General features: G+C 39.0%; 5 protein-coding genes, 1 long non-coding RNA gene and 1 other non-coding gene across 10 annotated transcripts; 2 read left to right on the top strand and 5 right to left on the bottom strand.

Moving 5' to 3' along the window:
* Positions 1–127: 127 nt before the first annotated feature.
* On the bottom strand, positions 128–1,091 carry LOC124306024 (40S ribosomal protein S21). The gene is made up of 4 exons (XM_046766119.1): positions 1,003–1,091; positions 836–906; positions 410–545; positions 128–246 (listed from the first exon to the last, which is right to left on the bottom strand). The coding sequence occupies exons 2-4, from the start codon at positions 883–885 to the stop codon at positions 181–183; spliced, it is 252 nt and encodes an 83-aa protein (XP_046622075.1). The 5' UTR covers positions 886–906; positions 1,003–1,091; the 3' UTR covers positions 128–180.
* A 487-nt stretch (positions 1,092–1,578) lies between these two features.
* Positions 1,579–10,405, top strand: LOC124306022 (ankyrin repeat domain-containing protein 29). The gene is made up of 8 exons (XM_046766117.1): positions 1,579–2,112; positions 3,927–4,037; positions 4,132–4,230; positions 7,870–7,968; positions 8,164–8,262; positions 8,561–8,758; positions 8,913–9,008; positions 9,103–10,405. Exons 1-8 carry the CDS (start codon positions 2,101–2,103, stop codon positions 9,298–9,300), a joined length of 912 nt encoding a protein of 303 aa, XP_046622073.1. The 5' UTR covers positions 1,579–2,100; the 3' UTR covers positions 9,301–10,405.
* Positions 2,296–4,025, bottom strand: LOC124306025 (uncharacterized). Its single transcript, XR_006908493.1, has 3 exons — positions 3,907–4,025; positions 2,515–3,804; positions 2,296–2,433 (listed from the first exon to the last, which is right to left on the bottom strand). It is a non-coding gene; the product is annotated as an uncharacterized LOC124306025 (long non-coding RNA).
* Positions 10,406–11,353: 948 nt separating the features above from the next.
* LOC124306023 (syntaxin-1A-like) lies at positions 11,354–18,565 on the top strand. The gene is made up of 9 exons (XM_046766118.1): positions 11,354–11,488; positions 12,037–12,132; positions 12,280–12,373; positions 12,444–12,518; positions 17,243–17,440; positions 17,513–17,586; positions 17,668–17,805; positions 17,874–17,984; positions 18,098–18,565. The coding sequence occupies exons 1-9, from the start codon at positions 11,456–11,458 to the stop codon at positions 18,167–18,169; spliced, it is 891 nt and encodes a 296-aa protein (XP_046622074.1). The 5' UTR covers positions 11,354–11,455; the 3' UTR covers positions 18,170–18,565.
* Positions 11,574–17,001, bottom strand: LOC124306017 (condensin-2 complex subunit D3-like). Of its 3 annotated transcripts, XM_046766109.1 has the most exons (4): positions 13,308–16,948; positions 12,601–13,165; positions 12,411–12,511; positions 11,574–12,306 (listed from the first exon to the last, which is right to left on the bottom strand). In XM_046766109.1, the coding sequence occupies exons 1-2, from the start codon at positions 16,829–16,831 to the stop codon at positions 12,601–12,603; spliced, it is 4,089 nt and encodes a 1,362-aa protein (XP_046622065.1). In that variant the 5' UTR covers positions 16,832–16,948; the 3' UTR covers positions 11,574–12,306; positions 12,411–12,511. The 3 variants fall into 3 exon arrangements, with proteins under 3 accessions (XP_046622065.1, XP_046622066.1, XP_046622067.1); XM_046766110.1 differs by lacking the exons at positions 11,574–12,306; positions 12,411–12,511 and having other exon boundaries at positions 12,944–13,130; positions 13,308–17,001; XM_046766111.1 differs by lacking the exons at positions 11,574–12,306; positions 12,411–12,511 and having other exon boundaries at positions 13,023–13,221; positions 13,308–17,001.
* Positions 17,606–20,312, bottom strand: LOC124306021 (lymphokine-activated killer T-cell-originated protein kinase). Of its 2 annotated transcripts, XR_006908492.1 has the most exons (6): positions 20,103–20,312; positions 19,757–19,993; positions 19,359–19,655; positions 18,815–19,015; positions 17,860–18,702; positions 17,606–17,790 (listed from the first exon to the last, which is right to left on the bottom strand). XR_006908492.1 is itself a non-coding variant. In XM_046766116.1 (5 exons), exons 1-5 carry the CDS (start codon positions 20,224–20,226, stop codon positions 18,530–18,532), a joined length of 1,032 nt encoding a protein of 343 aa, XP_046622072.1. In that variant the 5' UTR covers positions 20,227–20,312; the 3' UTR covers positions 17,606–18,529. The 2 variants fall into 2 exon arrangements, 1 of the variants encoding a protein (XP_046622072.1); XM_046766116.1 differs by having other exon boundaries at positions 17,606–18,702.
* On the bottom strand, positions 19,123–19,204 carry Trnal-aag (transfer RNA leucine (anticodon AAG)). Its single transcript has one exon. It is a non-coding gene; the product is annotated as a tRNA-Leu (tRNA).
* Positions 20,313–20,650: the final 338 nt, after the last annotated feature.

Below are 20,650 nucleotides of genomic sequence, written 5' to 3'. Positions count from 1 at the left end.
CTTTTTTATCATAAATCCCAGTTAGATTAAGTTCACTTCCACACATGAGCAACAGTTACTATCAGTTTTCACTTCTGCTGAAAATTAAAATTGCATTAAGTAAAAAAAATTACACCGTAAACCCAGATTTGTTTTATAGAATTATATTTATGGAAACTCGTAGAGTACAATCATGGTTGATTAATAGTTCTTAGCCAAAATTCCATCTTTCTTAGCAAGACGGCCGATGCAGTCGTCCGATTCACCCTATTAAATGAAAGACATTGTTGAAATTATTTTTTTGTACCTTTCCCTTCTTCTTGTAGTATCATTGCTTTACAAGTAACATGACGCTGATACACTTCGGATGCAAAGAGAATTTATTTTCGTATCCATTGTTAAAAACTTAAGACCCTTCGACACTACGTACCATACGCCTGATTGCACCGCAGATGGCATACATTTTTGAGGTTTCGGTCTGACGCCCAGTTTGAGGGTCGACATCAGCCAAGGTAAGCTGAATTGAAGCGTGGTCCTTTGCATGGATGATGCGGTTGCTTGCAGAGCTGAAAAATTTTACATATGGTCTTTTTATTTCATGCTACAGATATGATTCAAAAGCATTTACAATCGCATAGTACGTTTAGCTGATGTCAGACGCTAAGGTGAACAAGCATTGAACAAACCTAACCTAACTATTGAGTCCATTTTTTCTGCAAAAACCGCCCGAGCTTTTGGAGCTACGGGACACAGATGAAAATGTGAATTATCATCGTGTTCAAAGTCATGTAGCGCAAACACTGAATAGATTGATTTAAGAATAAAATAAATATTAGCACGTGTGAGGATTGCTTACCATTTTCGTGGGCAGTACAAGTCGACAAATTCACCAGCGTCGTTCTCCATTTTTGTTTAGGATATCTGAAACTTGATTAAAAACTTTCGATTTATCACCGACACCAATTAATGCTGCAAGCCGCAAAGATTTAACATTTATTCAGCACAATTTTGACACACGCTTACCTCCAATATCGCTCTAGACCGGAAAAAGAACGTGTGAGATCCTTAGCTCACCATCGAAGCTTGGAACTATCGATAGTGTTTCGTGAAGTCAACCACTGATGGCGCTGTCGAAGTCACCGAACGACGGTGCGAAAATGAAAGGTTTTTGAAAATCTTTCGGAAGGGTCATGTACAATTTGGATGTATCCAATTGAACTGAATTTAATCTCATCTGTTGATTGCCATATAATCTGAGGTAAGGAACTTTTTTCTTTGATTAAAACATAACGCAACTCCGTCAGGAGAAAATTGCAATTTACAAAAGCCTCAGTTCAAACTTCACTTTGTAATACTTCTTCTATTATTCGTTCGCGTTATTTCATGAACATTTCGTATGACTGCAAAACTTTTTATCAAGATATTTCGAATAAAAAATGAACAAATACAAGCGAGAAAGTCAAGTTCGAAATCACTGCAGAATTGCGTGTACACGCTTCGGTGAACTGGAGGGTCGTCCATGTGGTGCCACCACGCGGAGTTCGAAAGAACGTTTATCAATTTTTACCCGGCTGCCTGCTGCAACCGCCTGGCACTTACAGCCTGCACTTGTCAGGCTCCAGCCAGTAGCCGACGTAGCCGTCATTCGGCTGTTGTGCCGCGGCGTGTCCGTCGGTCGAAGCGTAAGTTGATTCGGTACTTGCGTGATTCGCGATTTAGCGGCAGACACCCAGCATCGGCGCAAAGAAGTCGAGAGCCAGGAGGCGGTAGGCAGATGGACGCTGCAGGCACAAGATGCTGCGTCTAACGGTGAAGGAATAATTTCCGACGATTCCGAACGGGAATATCCAAGAGTTGCATACCCCTTGCACCAGGATACGTACGACACTTGTTCGCGCCCGACACGTGAGCCTTCAATTGTTTATGACATTCGTGTCTCGTCGCATTCATTTTCAGTGATATCAATTACGAGAGGAACGCGAACGCGATTTTATTAACCGCGATCATTACGGGATGATTAGTTTTCGTTACTGAAGAACGAGTGATTTCTATTCCATGTTTCTTACCTACGTATATCCTTACTCTGCAATTGATTCGAGATAGCTACTTCCTTATCTTAACATGTCTATGAAGGTAAGCCCGTAATTACGAAATCTTAAATTTAGTGGATCGCACTATAGATATCTAAGTTAGTTCTTCAAGTGAAACTATATTACTGAAGACGGTATATTATACATACTTTGACATTGTGTATACCATATCTCTAAGTTAACACATAATGGTTATCATAAATGATTACCAATATTTTTCACTCGAAATCAAAGATTCGCCTGTAATACATACATATACATACACGTACAAATTTATCGCTGGCATTTTCATTTCTCGACTTTCGACACTTCAATTCGTACATACCTTTCACACCTCGATTTCCCTCACATTTCCCAGTACGCCCTGCAAATTTACAATCATTAGATGTGTAAGTGATGAGCACCACTGTTATGCTCTCTGATTGGTTCGAGATCTGTGACGTACCGAAGGTTATTCAATCGTTCGAACATTGCTTATGACATGACAATGTATTTTATTTAGACAATGTAATCTATTCCGATTGTTGCACCGACTTTTCCTTATTCGTGTTACGTAGATCTAGTCGAAGAAATACACGTATGACTTTCATAAATCAAATAAATACCTATTTAGAAGTAACAAAACTCCATTCCATACTATGTTATACTTATTCGTACTCTTGAACTGAACATCGTACGTTTTATCAAGGTATACATAAATAATTATAGCTGTGGTCACCGAAACGTTGTTGTCGCCGGTATGACGTAATTCGCGGCCGCGCGGTTACGCGCCCGTGTACATTTTTTGTTTTCAAATACAAAGCCGACCAAAGTCTCGACAAGTTGGTTTTAGTTACGAGGTATCTGAAACCTGTGTGAATCCCGGATTTCAATTTCCGTAAAATTAAATTTGTCGTACTAACTACGGTCCTATAACAAACTTATAAACGAACCGATCAATTTGTGACCCCGAAATAAATCACCTAAGTAAATATTTCGTAATACCAATGATAAAAATTTTGATGTTATTATACGTCTCACACGACTACTGCTATATTTATTACGTAACTCGCTTAGTTCCTTGATTTAAAATCGACGCATGTATATGTGGATAAAAACACGCGGTATGTGTTACAGGTATACGTAATGTAATATTATTACGTTATAGAAATAACCGGCGAACCGCGTGCGCGGCCTTGACGGAAAAACAACAACCTTCATGAAATTTCACTCGAAGCCTTTCGTCTTCCTTCCAGCTTCCGCTGTGATTAATGAACTGTTAACATATATTCAGGGATCCGGTTTTAAACCGCCTCTGCGCATCCCGGTCGACCTGCAGTAGCCAAAGCCTCTTCGTACAATGCTGCATGCCTATCCCTACGTGTCGGGTGTCCCCATTTATGTGAACATACAATCACACCTCATCACTTTTACTAAACCCCCTGCAGTCACGTGGGCAAGAGTGCCACGTTCATAAAAGACAATGTAGCACGCGTATAATACAATAGAGACAATTCACCGACTGCAGGAGTCACAGCTTCTATTCACTAAGTACTTCCAATTACTCCGAGGACCCTGCCGATTAGTCCATAAGAGCCCAACAATTGGCAACGAGCCTGCACGGCATGCGTCGTGACTCGTGCCGCTGATTCTGATTTCATCTCCGCTCTATGAGATCATTCGTACATCAGCCGCATTATGTTTATTTTCAATAAAAATCTCCCAACGTACAATGCCAGTGGGAAAAGTTACAACCCTGAGGAAGGAAAAAATATGCATATAGGATTCTGTTACAGTAATAAAAAAAATGTTGTTTACTCTTTTGAAAATAGAAAATTTATAACGCTTTTTCTACTACCACTTTCTTGACACATGCAGAAAGAGTCTCCGTGGGATGTGGAGCTCCACTTGGCCGCGGCGAAGGGTGACGCCAAACGACTTCAAGTACTTCTGGAATCAGGCCGGGTTCACGTAGATTGCAAAGATAAGGTTCGTAGCTCGATTGGACGCCTCGTCTCTCCTTATGAGAGCGCTCGGGGGGCTGCAATAAAAGAGGTTTCACCACCGAACGACTCTTTTGTAGGATGGTACAACTCCGTTGATACTAGCTGCCGCCGGAGGACACGTGGACGCGGTCGCCGAGCTGCTTCAACAGGGTGCCGATCCAGCGGCGAAGAGGCTGGTGAGTCCCAAGATTGCGGAGTTATTGCTTTATTTTCTGCCGTTCTTCTCCGTGGCTTCTCGTCTCTCACTTCTCTTCCTCCTTAAAATAAAATGTCCCTGAAATCCGTCGTTCAAACGATGGTTGCGAAATTTTACCTTGACCGAGCAGTCGCATATTAACTGGTCTCCTAGATTCTATTTTCGATTTTGCAAGAGTTACAAGAATAGGTATGCAACATTGAAACCTCGCCGTAGGTATTTCAGTATATTATCGCCAGACTTTGTGACAATTAAAATCCAAGGTGTAGAAAAACTCTATATTTTCGCAATTTTATTATCATCTGCTAGGTATACCGAAGTCGCGAGCTGCGATACGTAATAAAATGTGAAATTCTCGCGGTGAGTCTGAGCTACTGGAAACTGAACACACCTGTACCTTGCGTATCTACGTATTTAAATGCGGTTCTCAGATTTCCAATCTCTAATATGTATATACAGATTCTTGTAATGGATACACTGAGAGCTGGTCTTGAGTTTCACCCATTATTTCGAGTCTGCGGTGCAGCGGTGCACCGCAAGTCAGTGCGAAGTAAATCGTAATTCACATTCATAGATTTCATCTACTCAATATCGACATGTAAATCCTAACGAAAACTGATGCGTGACATTACGTACAGCCACTCCTCGGTGGAATATACAATTTATTTAATTATAAATATTACAGAATGGTGCCGAACTCTACCCGTAACTAAATATAGACCGAGCAGTGCAAGTCGCGAGCAGATAATTATTGTCCTTCGTAAGTGCAGTCTATAATATCATCGTAGTACACTTTTTACGATATTCTTATGCCTGTTCAATATACACGAGTACGGACCATACGGTTTCAACTACCGAGCTATAATCATTGAGTATAGTCGCGTTACGTGTGCGTGGTGGCGATATAATAATTATCGCAGCATAAAAGAAAAAGAAATGAAAAAAGGAGAAGAGAAATTTACACCTGCTCTAAATTCTAATCTGGTATTCGTGTCTCTAGTCGCGTGTAACACTTTATGAATCAGTTTTCTTTTCAAAGATCGACAACAATTATTTTTATCCTATATTGTTACGTTCTTCTCGATCCCGTGAACGCAATTCTCAGATTTTCACAGCTAAATCCCGCGAGATTTACGGATGTATATTTTTACTCCAAGTCACGGTTGACAGACGATTGGAGCGGACGGACAGCTGAGTTGCAGGCTGCTGTAGTATTCTGAATAATAACAAAGAGAAATGAAAAATTCTCTGCACTATATACTTGCATTAGCTAGTCTATCACGCGAGCCGTTGTAATTTAGCATACCTAGGCATAATTAATATACCAACGCGGGCAGTTTCAGTCCGAAATTAATTTATTCATTTTTTCTTTCTCGTATATCAGCCCTCTCGAGTTCTAGAATACGACATGGCGAAAATTGCTGCTTCTCTGATCGTTGCGATGTCGGATATAGCCAAACCGTACGATATTAATATACCGTGATCAATACTCCTATACATAGTTATATCGTATAGAATATACCTATAACGTCCAATAACAGGCATAATATAATAATAAAAGTAAACTTTCGGCGGTTGGCTCGTGTCTGTAACTATTAGGACACTTGTTGGATTATTATGTCAGGCAGTTGTCTTGCATCGCTTTTCCTCTTACTCTTGTTAAGTGTGGGCTGATGTACATACACATGGCTGATTTAAGTATGTGTACACCTGGTGTACACGCCTGATGTGTTTGCTGTGGCAATACTTGGCTCTCTGGCAGCTCGCTTAACGCCGGAGTGAAAGTCGATTCACCGGCAGTGGTCAGGTCGACGTCGTTACCTGCATTCTCGACGTCAGCTTGCTGCCGCTCAGCTTGCATACTGGATAACAACAATTATTCTTTTGATAACCTCTGGCTGAAAAATCGCCCAATTCTTGCGACAGAAGATGCACTACTAGATTCTGTCTTGCTATAGACTGCGATTTTTTCATCCCCATCATCTTGCAGTCTGGAGAAAAGTGTAGATCCGCGACTGAAACTTGTACAAAATATTTTGTTAATGTTGTTATCGAATATTCACACTGCAGGCATGTGAAAAACCATTTTGAACGCTTGACGTCAGTCTAATAACTGACTTGTACGCGAATGCATATCAATGTCATTAAAAACTCGGAATTTAGCTTGTGAAATTTGTTCGGTAAGCTCCTTACAGTTACTAAAAATGTATGCATGCAAGTAGGTGTGTTGTATTATAAATTTCGCTTGCACAGCTGGCGTTAAATTATCCATAAATTCCATAGCATACTTATTGTTAGACCGATTTAAATACGAGATTCCGTAACGCGCTCAACTGGAACAGAATTCCTTTTTTTCTTTCCATTAAATAAACTGTGAAGCTGATGATTGAGGATAACATAAGCGAAGCGGTGTTCAGCCCATAAATTCCAAAGCTTGTTTATGGCACGTATATCTGACGTGAGTTAAACCGGTTAATTTATTTGCTATGAGCAGCTCTGTCCTTGAAAGTTTGAATTATTCGAGCGGGAGTTTGTTCGGCTCAGCTATTCCGATTAACCGTATCGCGTGTACCGAAGCGCAGTTTTTGTTGAACTTGCCGTAGTGGTTTACCTCCAGCTGTACAAGTTCTTCTTTTCTTTTGTTTACTTGCCCCTTTTTTTCAACTCAAATGGGTGAAGGACTCGTTGGCAACTTTGAGTTCTATAATATCAATGGACTCAATTATGTTGAAATCGAATTCTGACACGTGATCGTGAAAGCACGTACACGTATGTAACGGACACTCGTTAAAGTTGAAAAAAAAAGATAATTTTCAATGTCACTACAAAACGCCTGAATCGCGGAGCGACGCAACCCGCCATACATCTCAACCGCGTAAATTGGCGTAAAAATATTTAGCAAAAGTATCTGTTTCCGGTGAATTCGCGTCGGGGAAAAAATAAGCTTACGAGATATATATATATATTTATATATGTATAATTGAAGACACTGAAACGGCAACGACTTGGTGATTAGTTAGGACTACGAATAGAGGAGAACAACCTCCGGGCTGTACAATATGAAAAGAGCGGGCGACCCAGGTTTTCATAGTTTACAGGGACACGTCGTGACATTTAAATGTTGTCATCCGCGTTAGCGGTTTTTAAATGACCTCATCTGCTAATAGCCTGATATTGTACATTATATACATACACACATATATATATATATACGAAAGTTTGACGCGTGGGAAGACTGGCTACATTCTACCGTGTTGAAGTTGGTAACGTTCCAAGTGTCATGAAGAACCGTTATTTCATGATTTTTGAACTGTTTGAACTTCGGTAAGACGTAATAAAACAAAACAGAATCATATTTTGAAATTTTCGTTTCTTCAAAATTATTGTAAAAATAAGAAAATAGTGATTTTTTTCCGCAATGTTTCGTTACGATAACGTTACTAACTTCAATCTCGTTAGATTCTTTCTGGTATGCGGGCCACGGTTGAAGAAGCGTATAAAAATTCTTACTCAAATTCAACGTCGTTGACAAAGGATGATCAAAAAATCGTTTACACATTTCTATCGCAAACTTAGGTTACATGAATTAAATCTTAATGATATATATTTTTCATTCCAGACCGGTACAACGGCGTTGTTTTTCGCGTCGCAGGGAGGATTCGTCGACGTCGTCAATTTGCTGCTAGACAACGAAGCCTTCGTTGATTCTTGCAGCGTGGTAATTAAAAAAAAAGAAAAAAAAGTTGCTTATTCTTAGGTCCGATAGTTCAAGTGATGCTAATAGGACACATGAAATATGACTTCTCAAATAATCATGTGCGACTCACTTCATTATGTGGCATATTTCTTTCATGGCTACTCAGAAATTTTAGATTTTTATTTATGCACGAATTCAAATGAAATTCATTTACAGGACGGCGGGACTCCGCTTTTCGTTGCCTGCCAATGCGGCCACCTCGACGTCGTTGAAGGACTTCTGGATCGAGGCGCGAACGTGAACGCGCACATGAAGGTTTGATACATAGTATGACATTCTTCACACATGCGAACAACGCTAATTATAATAAATGAGCGGCATGGATAAATATTACGCGAATAAAACTGAGTGTTTGGCTAGTTAGTAAACGCGAATGTAAAACAAAAAAAAAAAACAAAAAAACACATTCCTGTGAAATTGTTTTGCGGCGCTAACCGAACTCTTCGAGCCAAATACAAGGATCGTTAAAAAGCCATTGAGAGATACAAATTCTTTAGATTATCGTTATCAGTCACTTTAAAAACCGCTATTATCTTCTTTTCTTCATACACAGGATGGAGCCACCGCACTTTTCATTGCAGCCCAAAATGGACACGTACGTATTTTGGAGGTCTTACTTGAACGAGGAGCGAAAACCGACGCGATTAGGACCGACGGGGCTACTCCTCTTTGGATCGCTGCTCAGATGGGACATGACCACGTTGTAAGAAGGCTCTTGAAGGCCGGAGCAAGGGTAGATTCGACAAGACATGTAAGAAGAAATTCGAAGTATTCTTTTCATATAAATGTACAGTTGCAATTACAATATACATTATCATCGCGTCATTCTCACGCGTTATAGAATATGTAACTTTTCATACCATGTTCAGAAATGTTGTCTACCAAAATTTTCTGTTTCATTACAGGACGGAGCCACCCCGTTGTTCAAAGCTGCGCACAAGGGTCACTCGGCAGTGATAGCCGAACTTCTTAAGTATCGTCCATCTCTGGGAATTCTTCCAGTAAGTATGAGCCTTGAACTTTAGTAAAACATTCGACGAAGTAGTAAGACTGTAGAAAATTTACAGAATAGAGTATATCTTTTATCTATGGTAGAATGGCGAGAGCGCTCTCCATGCAGCGGCTTTGTCCGGTCACATGGCTGTGGCGAGACAGCTCGTAGGCGCAGGAGCCGATGCTCTGCTTCTCAATCAAGAGGGCGTTACACCGCTTCAACTTGCAATCAGGCATTCGCAGACTCAAGTGATCGATTACCTCACTGACAAAGTGAGAACTCGAACGGCGTCTCGCTGAGGTATCATCCGCACGACGGGCCATCAGGATCATAAGTATTGTAACTAATAAGATGAAAACGTTTATCGAAAGATAGATCTTGGCAGACTATTGTCAAGTATTTTCAATTAAGGCATACCTTAAGACATTTTTCAAAAAATTTGATCAGGGAGATGTATCGAGAAAGAGAGAGAGAACAAGAGCAGAGCAATTTTTTTTTTTTTAGTTTTTATATGAAAACAGAGATGGTTCACGGAAGATGGAAAGGGAATTATACTTGACGTAAGGTTTACACGAAGCAAAAAGGAAAATAAATGCTATGGAGAGGTATACTCTTATACGCAGCTAATCACAGGAAATGAAATTATTCAACATTTGTATACGAACAGTTATTTTCGCACTGTTGTTTTGTGAGAACCAATCATATCGTACAAAAATGGTAAGCCAAGTTAATTTATATTCCCATTCTCTCTTTCGATCTTCGTCTGTAGAGAGGATACGGTCCATATCTTGACAATTTTGACATATATGAGAATATTGTTAGCAAAATATCGTATACCATGTAATATATTTACATTTATTCGCGGTCTAATCAGTCTTTCGATTAAATAGACATTATTTTGATGTTAAATTAAGTCGTAAAACATGCATTATACACCTACCCTGATTAGGAATAAGATATTCCCGTAACGATATTAGTAGCCTATAAAAATCGATTGGACAAGAAAATTGATTATCATTGTTTCGATTTGAAAAAAAAAATATATATCTAATAAGACTGACCGATCTGCCTTGTAAGACACCGTAGATTATTTTTAAAAACTACACACCTATTATTAGAATAGATACGGTACAAAATATTATTATGGAGTATGTGTATATTGCACAGATACAACCAATTAGTATTTAGGTAAATGAAGATTTAAAAAAATTGCGTTTCCGTGTATTAATAGGGAAATAACACATTTCCGAGAAATGCATTTCAGAAAACTTCACAACGCGAAAAATTGCAACGATATTAATATGTAATAATATTCAGTCCACTGTCATTCGCTCGTCCACTTGGCTACATTTGGAATGATTTTTTTCCTTGATGAAATGAAAATACTGTAATAATTATATAACGCATAACGCGACTTGTTAACACCATTATTTACTGTACTCTTAAGTATTTTAGTATTCTGTCCGTCTTCCTATTACCTTTACTGTTATTATTATTATACTAGTTAATATTATTTAATTCGTTAATAATTAATCTGTATTGTTATTGTTGCAAAAAAAATTGAGATATATATTATATATATTGAGAAAGAGAGAAATTAAATAAATAATTATCGTCATGAAAACTTGCAGTTCTGCTTATTTATTCCATCTTATGTAACAATTATTATATTAAAATAATATATGCATTAATTTCTGTTTTATAAATGTATGTAAGTATAAAAACTAGTTATTTTTACACGAAACTTAATATGAGAGAACAAAACAAACTTGACCACCTTTATTTTCTTTATTTAGAATACCGTATAGGTAATAATAATCACAGACATTTTGCAGTTTTAAAAAAAATATCGTTATTTATATTCAATAAGGTACTAAATTTTTGTACGACAATGTTGGTATGTAAACTATTAGCATACCGGTTCACGCTTATTATCCTGGTTGTTTACACATTAACGTCGTTTTGTGTTTACTGAATGAAATAAAAAATGTATCAATTTTTTTCTTTGAAAAAAAGTACCTTGATAAGGCAGAGAATTTTTACAAAAACTAGAAACGAGGAATTAGAATAAAAAATAGGCACATCTACCGTAATGGTCTCAACTTCGGCCTTGTAACTACAGCTGCTAAAGTGTCTATTTCCTATTTCACTTCAGATGCAAAACATGGCCCGTGCGATGTGAACTAGTTTAATTCACGAGTGTACTAGAGGATAAATTTATTGTTGAAGTAGGGCACGCGGTATGAAAAAAATTTGTCGCCACATTACAAGCAGTCATAAAAGCTTCAAAATGTAATTAGCAAGTGCATCATCAACGCTTCGTGGAAAAATTTATCATTATTATGAGTATTTTATCTATTATCTATAGTGTGCTGATAAGACTGATAATAAGGCATACACCTTGTTTGGTTTACTTCTCACTTAGAACGGTACTGGATTTCGTATGGAATCAACATGACTCGGGATCGATTGCCTGACTTGTGTGCAGTTAGTACAGAAATTTTTTTCTTTCTAACATTCACGAACACAGTTTTCTATTAACTAATATATATTTATTCATATTGATTTGGTGTGGTTTTTGAGTTTTCAGTTTTCATACCATGAACTCTTAGGCTATTATAAAGTGTTACGTGAATATTCAATTGATTTTTTTTTTTTAAATTTGTAATGACTGTCACAGTTCCGAATTTCTTATCTTCTTTCTGACACATGGCATAATGTCTCATTTTCAATTTTCATCTTTTTCACACTGACAAAATATATTTAATATCGATGAGAATATTGAAATAAAAAAATAATTTCTTTGTGTAAACAATAATGAGAAAAATAAAATACGCAAATACACTGACGAAATGCAGTACGAATTTTAATACATGCTTTCATCGTCACGCTTTCTTTTGCGAAATTAGAACAATGATACAGTTTTCTAGGCCGCACTTTAAACTGTGTTAGTTTTTATTAATTATTACTGAGACTGTATAAAGTCGAGCAAACACGATCAATGGAATGTTAAATAAATTATAATCGTTTTTTAGGCACGTAAACACAGCGCTTCATTTGGAACTGGATTTCTCCAAGATGTGCACATACAAATATCTCAAAATAAAAAGCTAAACAAAGTTTTGGAGGAAGTGAGTACACTATATAATAAGAAATTAAAATAAATAAGTATCTAGGATGAAAACGTGTATAATAATAATAATAATAATAATAATAATAATAATAATAATAATAATAAAAGTTGAATTTTTCATGTTGTTCTGTGGTGTTAAAAAAAGGTAGAGGAAACCCGTATGTTGATCCAACTAATTGCAGACAATTCAAATGTTATCAAGGAATTGCATAATAACGTTCTTTCCTATAATAATCGAGGTAAGTCGGAAAATTAAAATAAAATGTCTCTACTTACATTGTTTAAAGTTTTGTTCTTGACATCCCACAGAAATTCAGGTTGAACTGGATACTCGGACGCAAGTCATCTCGGAGACGGCAACTCGCGTTCAGAAGAAACTGAAAGGTATGAATATATGGTTGTCTATCAAGAAAGGTGCAAGGTCAGAATTTCGATGATATTTGGTATATTTGTTACAAAAGCTCACCTAATCGGAATGCCGTACGAACTTTGAACGTTCCTTCGTAGTGCCAATTTCCATTGGTGCTTCCTCACATTGAGGACTCTGACAGCGTAATTTTCTAGGAACTATTTTTCTCCTTTGAACGGGTAACGGTTCTTCTTCGTCATCTTCCTCAGAAATAATTGGCACTCCCTTGTATTTGAGATTTTTGTAAACATAATTATTCCCTGCATGGATGGGGCTGCACTGTAGTGAATGACGCGAATTTCTAGATTTAGACATTGTTGGAGTACTATTTAGACTAGGACCAGGTTGACACAAAGGTGGTGAGCTGATTTCTGCATATGCAATTGGTGATGGTAACGGAGTTTGGCTTCTCGAATATTCAAATTGGGATGATTGCTCGTCAGATTGAGAAGCCTGGGAAGGGCTTCGCCAATTTTTCATACCAGGATAAGTTAGCGTTGACAATCGTCGCAGTACAATTTTTGGCATCCGCTCCTGTCTAATCAGTGCTAGATTTGTTTGCTGTTCGGCAGTTTCCGCATCTGCATCTGCATCGTCGACGAAAGTATTAGACCCATATTTCCTGAATAGATTATTCAAAATATATAGATTTACTATGATACGTGGGGAATTAGCAGGCTGGAAAGAAATAGAAATATTTACAGTTAAACAAATTTTACCAATTGTAAATTGTAACGTTGTGATTAGACTGCACAGCTACTCACTTTCTATCCTCTTCGATTTCTTTTTCTATTGCTGGATACTCGCTGAAAAGGTTCAGAAGCTGCTCCTTCTTGTATTCGGCGACAATTTTTAAGTAATACCTTGCAACATCGCTTGCAAACGGAGAAGAGAGTTTTATGAACATTTTCTTAAGCTTAATGAGAGTCGGCACAAGGACCTCAACCCTCTGCTTTTTCATCTCATTTGCAACAGCATTCACAGTGTTATTAACGGGCAGATTTTCAATTGGCAAACTTTCATCTTGAGAATCATCTTCTGTACGTTTTGAGCATGAAGTTGGATGCAATTCTTCTCTAGACAATATGTACAAGCAATCTTTGAGTACGGACAGCCCTTCCTCTTTCTGAACATTTATTGCCCCGCTTATAATTGCAGATAATATTTCACTTGTAAGCCGTGCGACAATTTTCACCTTTTCAACAGGTTCCAAGTGCTCTAGCATAAAATTGTAAATCACTCTACGGTGATTTTTATTTCTCCGCCCAGGTAGTGTCAAGGCCTTCAATGCTCTTTGGCCGATGACATTACTCGAGAATTTTTTTGGCAGCTTCAAATTGTTATAGTGAAAAATGCTCTCCAAGAACTGCCTAAATATCAGAGTCTTGTTCTTCACCAACAATCTTTCGTTTATGAGGAAGACCGTAAGGTCGCGTACCATCTCATCTGTATCGGTGAGCATTGTTAAAATATGGAAGAAGAAAGGTCCCTTGACTTTGATAAAGTCTTCGAGAAGAAGCTGGATGAAAAGTACGACTATAGCTTCTCGAATTATCGGGTTTTGGTCCTTCATGCTAACGCACATATCGGGCAAATAAGGTTCAACCAAGGCTGTGAATCGCACACAAATATCGGCCAGAGCCTTGGCTGCGTTCACCTTCACAGCTGCTTGGACATCAGAAGACTGTGCGGTACTCATCCGCATTATGTGGCCAAGTATTGGCATTATTTCCTGAGCAATTTCTCTGTCCCTCATTGCTTGTTGCCCTAAAACGGTAACGGCTGCTGCTCTTAGTTCATGGAGATGCCTTACTGCATCTGGCAACGAATCCCACTCCACAACTATTCCCTCTAGTACGCGCAACGTGGATGGAGAAATTGAGCCAACGCACAAATGGGAAGCGTTACTCAAAGTGGACATTGCTTTCAAGTATGTCTGAAGAGCATCTTCTTCGTTGTCTTCGTGATCTATGAATTTTTCCAGTAGAGTTTCGGATAGCTTCATGAGGTGCAGAGAGTTCTGTTTAACAATTTGATCTCCATTTTCAGGATTCAGGTACTTTGTTACATCTGTATACAAGTCACAGCAAATGCCGACAAGGTTGAAGTTCACTTGAAAGCAACACAGTGTTTCAAATAGGTCCACCTGCATTTTCTTTAAAAAAGCATCATCCAAGTTTGGCCAAGAATTCCTCAGCAATTCGATGACCAAACTTGCCTGATAAGTGTCTCGGCATAGAATTTCTTTGTAATTCTGAAAATATTTACTTATATTTGACAATTCTCTATAGTTAGCGATTGCCGTCAACAAGACCAGGGCTGGTATATCATTGCGGCTGTCAAGATGCGACATAATTTTCGTGATCAAAGAATTTGTGAGTACAGAAGTCTTTGCCCAGACAGCGCATGCCTTGGTCAGATGTTTTCTCATCTTTTGTTCAGTTATTTGGTTTAGTATCAGCCACGGCAAGTCCGCTTTTGGGAGTAAGTCGTCGTCATCCCGCCGCGTGACATTAGCGATGATCAATTGCTGCAAAGACTCAAGAACCTTTTCCTGCACTTTCATTTCCACATCAAAAATCTGAGGCAAAACATTCCTGACCCAGTCCTGGGTTAATAGCGGATGCTCCGGGAATTTTTCCACAAGCTGGGTGAATACTTGAACGGCGTATCGACGTACCAGTATTGCAGGATCTCTGCAGTGTAGACCCAGGGCAGGTGTCAGGGTATTCAGTATCCCTGGGTAGAAATCTACCAAATTGCCTAGTGATTGTAGCGCGCTACGACGTACGAACGCTCGCTCGTCTTCAACCCTTGCTGCGAGCACACAGGCCACGGTACTGCAGCCCGGTAGAGGGTCACGGTCTTCAAATATAGATTGCTGTAGAGTATTCAGACTCGGCAAGGGTTTATCTGAATTAGATTCGTCAAAAATTTCTTTCACCATGTTCAAGGTCACACTGTTCTGCGGATCTGTGCAGTCGGCAAAAATTGACATCGCTTTTCCTCTAACTAGACTCGAGGAGTCAAGGCACCTGGATAAAACTGTTGCAAGAAGGGCTTTCCTAACTTTTTGATTCGGTTGACTTGTAGTACTGGTATTATCGGTCAAAAATCTTCCCATTATTTCCTCGGCAAATATCCTCAAGAGGACTTTGTTGTTGTGTGCAAGAACAATCAGGTCCTCGACAGCTTTGAGGTAGACTTCATCCTTGCAGGAATTAACCAGTTTGAATATAAGAGCTGCCTGCTTTGTTCTTGCTTCCACTCTCTCGGGACATTTTACCATCAGATGTTGAATCAGAGTTGTCACGCCTAAATGGGCATCTTTCTGATGAGCTATAAGCAGTTTTTTTACAAAATTTGTCATCGATTCTCTGACCGCAGACAATTCCTTAGGCAGTAATCCATCTTGATTGGACACCAGGCTTGGTAGCAGGTATTTGGCTATAAGACGTATCGTCACATCCACGGCTCCATGATGAGCATCGCAGAGTAAGCTTAGGGCAATGTAGGCATTGTAAGAAAGGGAGTTCACCGATGCCTCCTGCCTCACTGCTCTTGTCTCGAAGTTAATCACTTCTTTAGAAAGACCTGTAACTTTTATCAGCGAGTGAACAGTGATTTCCAACGACCTTGGCTGATCGCACAGATGAAAACCCCTCAGCATAGTAGTTATGTCGAACATGACGCTATTTAGCCCTTTACACAGCGTGAGTTTTTCGGAATCAAAGAGCTCCATATCACCTTCATCGTCATCTGAATTGTAAGCATCTCTAGGATCGACGCGTTTCCCTTGTTGTCTGGACTTTTGGACAAGGCGGTCGGACAGCATAAATGTCTTCAGCGCCAAGTGATACAGGTTGAGGTGAAAGACTTGAAATGCATTGCTTCCAGGTACAGAGAGTAGGACAAAGTAGAGGCTGGTCGCCTTGAGGCAAGGCTGCCTGGCTTCTTCGTCGGCGTCAAAGGAATTTCCGTTTTTCATTAAGTATCCTAAAACGGGCAGCAAACTGCGTGGATTAACGTTTAGCGCTATTAAAGTTTGCCAGGATACCTCGGTCCGTTGAATATCGGCGCCGTCGCTGGCGGCGCCCTCGCACATCCAGTTTTTTATTACCGTCGATGAATCCTTGAGCAATACATCCATGTCCTCGCTATTTAAATAGTCAAGATAGGCAGCGGGGATGTCGTCGAAGGTTAGAAACTCACTTTCCCACACAGATTTCACCCACGATTCGTCCAGATTGTCCAGCCTGAAATCTTCAAATATTTGCAACGGCTCCATCGTAACATCACTCGATAGTCTTCACTGTTAATTAGATACTGTCAGACTCTTCGCGAGCTCAAAATCAACGCGGACATAACCTCACCATATTCGGAACGGACTTGACTGTTTACATTGCCGGTTATCCAACGACCGGCATGCATTGCGCGCGTGGCGCGAAACGAACAAAACTCCATAACATGATTGCTTGTAATCGACGAATCGTTGAAAATCTAAATTTTTCAACCTTTCACCAATTGCGTGAAAATGATAAAGAAAACGTGCTGTATCGATACTTAATTGAGGTATCGTGAAAACCTTGGTACAAATAATTCAAAGATTATTTCGAATTCGATCAAACTATCAGGTTTAATGATTTAAAATGCCTGATGTAAGACCGATTTTTGCAACCCGAAATTTATTTACTTTCAGACATGGAAAAGGAAATTACGCTGGTGGAAGATTTGTCGGTTGAAACGGCGAAGGAAGGACCGATACACATGAGAATAAAAATATTACAGTATTCGACGATGTCGCGATTATTTGGGGAAGTTATGAGGGAATACAACGAATCTTTGCTAAGATATCAGGAGAAATATACATCACTACTGTATCAACAGAAATTGCTCAGTAATGATTACATATACTAATCAATTTTAATTGAAGTATTCCGTTTTTCATTTTCAACTCTTTGGTTCCCAGCGCAGAAGCAGTGTACCAACGAAGAATTTCAGGAGATGCTCGACAGTAAGGAAACTGATTTATTTGTGGACAATGTGAGTGTTGCTAGTTATGTTTTGAGTCCAAATAGCGGGTAAAACGTTATTTTATCACTAAATATTCACTTTCCTCAACAGATTTTACAGGACACAAGTGCCGTGCGGCAGCAGTTGTCGGATCTACAGACGAGGCACGAAGAGTTTCTTAAAATTGAAAAATCAATTGTTGAAGTTCGGGATATGTTCGTAGAGATGGCATTTCTAGTCGAAAAACAAGTCAGTATTAACTTTGCTGTCTGTAAAATATAAAAATAAAATTTCGCTACGTACATTATTATTTGCAGAGCGAAAGATTAAACTGTGTTGAATACTTCGCCGGAATAGCGACAGACAACGTTGATAATGGCCGTTTTGATCTGAGCAAGGCGGAAAAAAAAGGTCACAAGTACAAAAAGGTATCATAAAATATACTGATAATCGAAATAACACTATTCAATAATACATATACGTACAGTTAAGACTATAGAACTTGATAAATAACTGACACGTCTTTTTCGTATTCTTGCAGAGGAAAATCAAGATCCTAATAGTTATAAGTCTTATTGTACTCGTACTAATACTTATAGCCATTTTCTTCTAATGTTGGTAAAAAACATGGACCAGCAAATTTAATTAAGAGAGTTGTGGATCAGTTGTGATAAGCTTCGATATTTTGGCCTAATCATCTGCTGCAATTACGCTTCAATCGTGAATTTCGTTATAACCATTGGTTAATTGTCGTTAAATTTAGTACTTTGTTTGACTTTAAGTGCCGTTCACGGTCAAAGTAACAAAAGCAAATATTATGTAATTAATGAAGTTGAATGATTATTCAAACCGTTGAATTACGATGTATCAAAAGAACAGCATTCGTCTCGTTATTTCGCACCCTTAGTTTCAGATCTGGTCAATAAAAAGAATTCGTACTAAAGCACTGGATTTGTAAATAAAAAACTCCCCTCTACCAGAAGTAATAGTCCTCTGCTTTGATACGAACGTAGTTATTAAAAAACTTCACCACTCCTTTGGCACTAGGGCGAGACTTGTAGTCCGAATCAGTGCAAGCATGAAATAGCTTGAGAACTCTTTGGTACTCTAGTCCCAGGTCAATCGCTGGTAGTGCAGGCCTCGTACCTATAATTGTTGCAATTATCATCGTTTGTTTAAACATTAGTAAAATACATGTTTCCGTGCACATTAAAAATGAGCTACGTGGTATTTCTAGTAATTAAATATCGCATTTTACCATATTTTCGTGAAGCAGTTTCGCGAAATCCGATGCTATCAGACCTAGGAACGTCCATTGGCTCTGTCTCTGGATTTTCCAAGTAGCTACCATCCAATGAATCTTCTTCAGACTCGACATGAGGCAGAGATAAAGATATCATCTCCCACACGACTATACCAAAAGCCCACATGTCTGCTTTGTTGGTAACTATACGTGCATCTATGATAAAAAAATCAAAAATATCAAGAATAAGCTATTTAATTTTATAAAAGAACTATGCTCATGAGTGTCCAATCAAGGATCTATTTTTAGAAAAATAAAAATATTGGCAGCGGTGGGATTCGAACCCACGCCTCCGAAGAGACTGGTGCCTTAAACCAGCGCCTTAGACCGCTCGGCCACGCTACCTTATGGCAGGATCAGTCATATTTATGGATTCCATTGGACCAAAAATTTACCATTATAATTGCAATCCTGAGAAATGAACTTGTGACTTCGATTGATGAAGATGTGATTCTAATGTGGCTAATTCGCTTAGCTACATGTCATAATATGCTTTTACCTTGCAGTATTTCTGGTGCTGACCAGCACTCGGTACCAATGTAGTCATATTGAGCCTTCGATACGTCCATTTCTAAGGAATCTGTCAGAGGGACGGAGACTCCGAAGTCACAAAGTTTGGCTTTGGCTCGATCTTTGGATATCAAGATGTTAAAGCTTTTAACATCGCCGTGCAGAATGTGAGCTTCATGATGAAGGTACTCCAAGCCCTTCGCGACCTCAAAACTGATGCCAAGTATATTTGCAGCTGGAAACGGCTCAGCGATACCATCATTCACCATGTCCTCGATCATGTCGCCTGTGTTTGAGAATGTGGAGACCATCACAGATTTTCAGTGAAATACTGTAGCATATTTGGAGTGAATTTATAAAAACGAATTACAGGGTGCTAGCCAATACCTAGTGACAAGTGTAGCTGTTCCATTGCAAGGCACGGCATGCCGTCAACATCCGTGACAAAACCTCGGTAGCCGACGACATTTGGGTGATTTAGGTTTCGCAGTATGTCAGCTTCGATTTGGATTCGCTTACTGTAGTGTGGATTCCTCTTGCCTAAGCCGCTTACCTTTTTTATAGCCCATGGTGATCTGGTAAAACCGACTTTGGGTGATCTTTCCAGAGTGAACACATGGACACCTGAGTATATTGGAGTGTGCGATGTTTTTAATTCCGAAATAAAACTGAACGATACCAAGTGACAGGCCATTCAACTTCTCGATTATCGGATTCTTTCATACGTACTTACCAGTGCCATAACCTATTTTGTGCAGGAACGGCGACGCCGGTATCTTTAGAGGGGTGCTGAGCTCACTTTGAGTCTTAGTCTTATTTTGGAACTTCTGCATTTTCGGCGTTTTAAGGTGAGCCATTGTTATCCGTCGATTGACGTTAAGCAAATTGAGTCAAATTATAGCAAAATACTACGCGACGATGTTACGGCAACCGTTACTGTCACTTGATGATTATTTTTAGAAATTCAAATGCAACCGTTGAGGCGTGACGTCACCGAGTCATACGAGCGATCGCTGCTGCGTTAGTCAAAATAACCGCGGCTATTTTGAATTCAAATTATTCCCATTTGTCATATCAATCACAATGCAATCACCCAGTCTTACACACAGATTTAATATAGATAAGACAGAATAATTACAAATTCACAAGACATCATGTACCTGCGAATAAGGAGAAATCGGCTAATTCCACGAACTAGTTCTTTAATTTAATGCCATTTTATTTGTTGAACAAGAGACTGCGAGAACGTTGAATAATCATGCACGGTGCGATATTTTAATA

This window comes from Neodiprion virginianus, chromosome 5 (assembly GCF_021901495.1).
Source record: "Neodiprion virginianus isolate iyNeoVirg1 chromosome 5, iyNeoVirg1.1, whole genome shotgun sequence".
In the NCBI taxonomy this organism is placed as follows: domain Eukaryota; kingdom Metazoa; phylum Arthropoda; class Insecta; order Hymenoptera; family Diprionidae; genus Neodiprion; species Neodiprion virginianus.
Note: the sequence above shows the minus strand (reverse complement) of the source record. Positions and strands in the feature narration are given on the sequence as shown.

Coding starts and splice junctions, on each gene's coding strand:
- LOC124306024 (XM_046766119.1), bottom strand. CDS start 885: ATGGAGAACGACGCTGGTGAATTTGTCGACTTGTACTGCCCACGAAAA. Junction 546..835: donor TTGTACTGCCCACGAAAATG/GTAAGCAATCCT, acceptor AAAATTTTTCAG/CTCTGCAAGCAACCGCATCA. Junction 247..409: donor GCGGTGCAATCAGGCGTATG/GTACGTAGTGTC, acceptor TTCATTTAATAG/GGTGAATCGGACGACTGCAT.
- LOC124306022 (XM_046766117.1), top strand. Junction 4,038..4,131: donor ACGTAGATTGCAAAGATAAG/GTTCGTAGCTCG, acceptor ACTCTTTTGTAG/GATGGTACAACTCCGTTGAT. Junction 8,759..8,912: donor GGGTAGATTCGACAAGACAT/GTAAGAAGAAAT, acceptor GTTTCATTACAG/GACGGAGCCACCCCGTTGTT.
- LOC124306023 (XM_046766118.1), top strand. CDS start 11,456: ATGACTCGGGATCGATTGCCTGACTTGTGTGCA. Junction 12,133..12,279: donor TAAACAAAGTTTTGGAGGAA/GTGAGTACACTA, acceptor TGTTAAAAAAAG/GTAGAGGAAACCCGTATGTT. Junction 17,806..17,873: donor CATTTCTAGTCGAAAAACAA/GTCAGTATTAAC, acceptor TATTATTTGCAG/AGCGAAAGATTAAACTGTGT.
- LOC124306017 (XM_046766109.1), bottom strand. CDS start 16,831: ATGGAGCCGTTGCAAATATTTGAAGATTTCAGGCTGGACAATCTGGAC. Junction 13,166..13,307: donor GAAATCGAAGAGGATAGAAA/GTGAGTAGCTGT, acceptor TAATCTATTCAG/GAAATATGGGTCTAATACTT.
- LOC124306021 (XM_046766116.1), bottom strand. CDS start 20,226: ATGGCTCACCTTAAAACGCCGAAAATGCAGAAGTTCCAAAATAAGACT. Junction 19,994..20,102: donor CAAAATAGGTTATGGCACTG/GTAAGTACGTAT, acceptor CAATATACTCAG/GTGTCCATGTGTTCACTCTG. Junction 19,656..19,756: donor ACAGCTACACTTGTCACTAG/GTATTGGCTAGC, acceptor TCTCAAACACAG/GCGACATGATCGAGGACATG.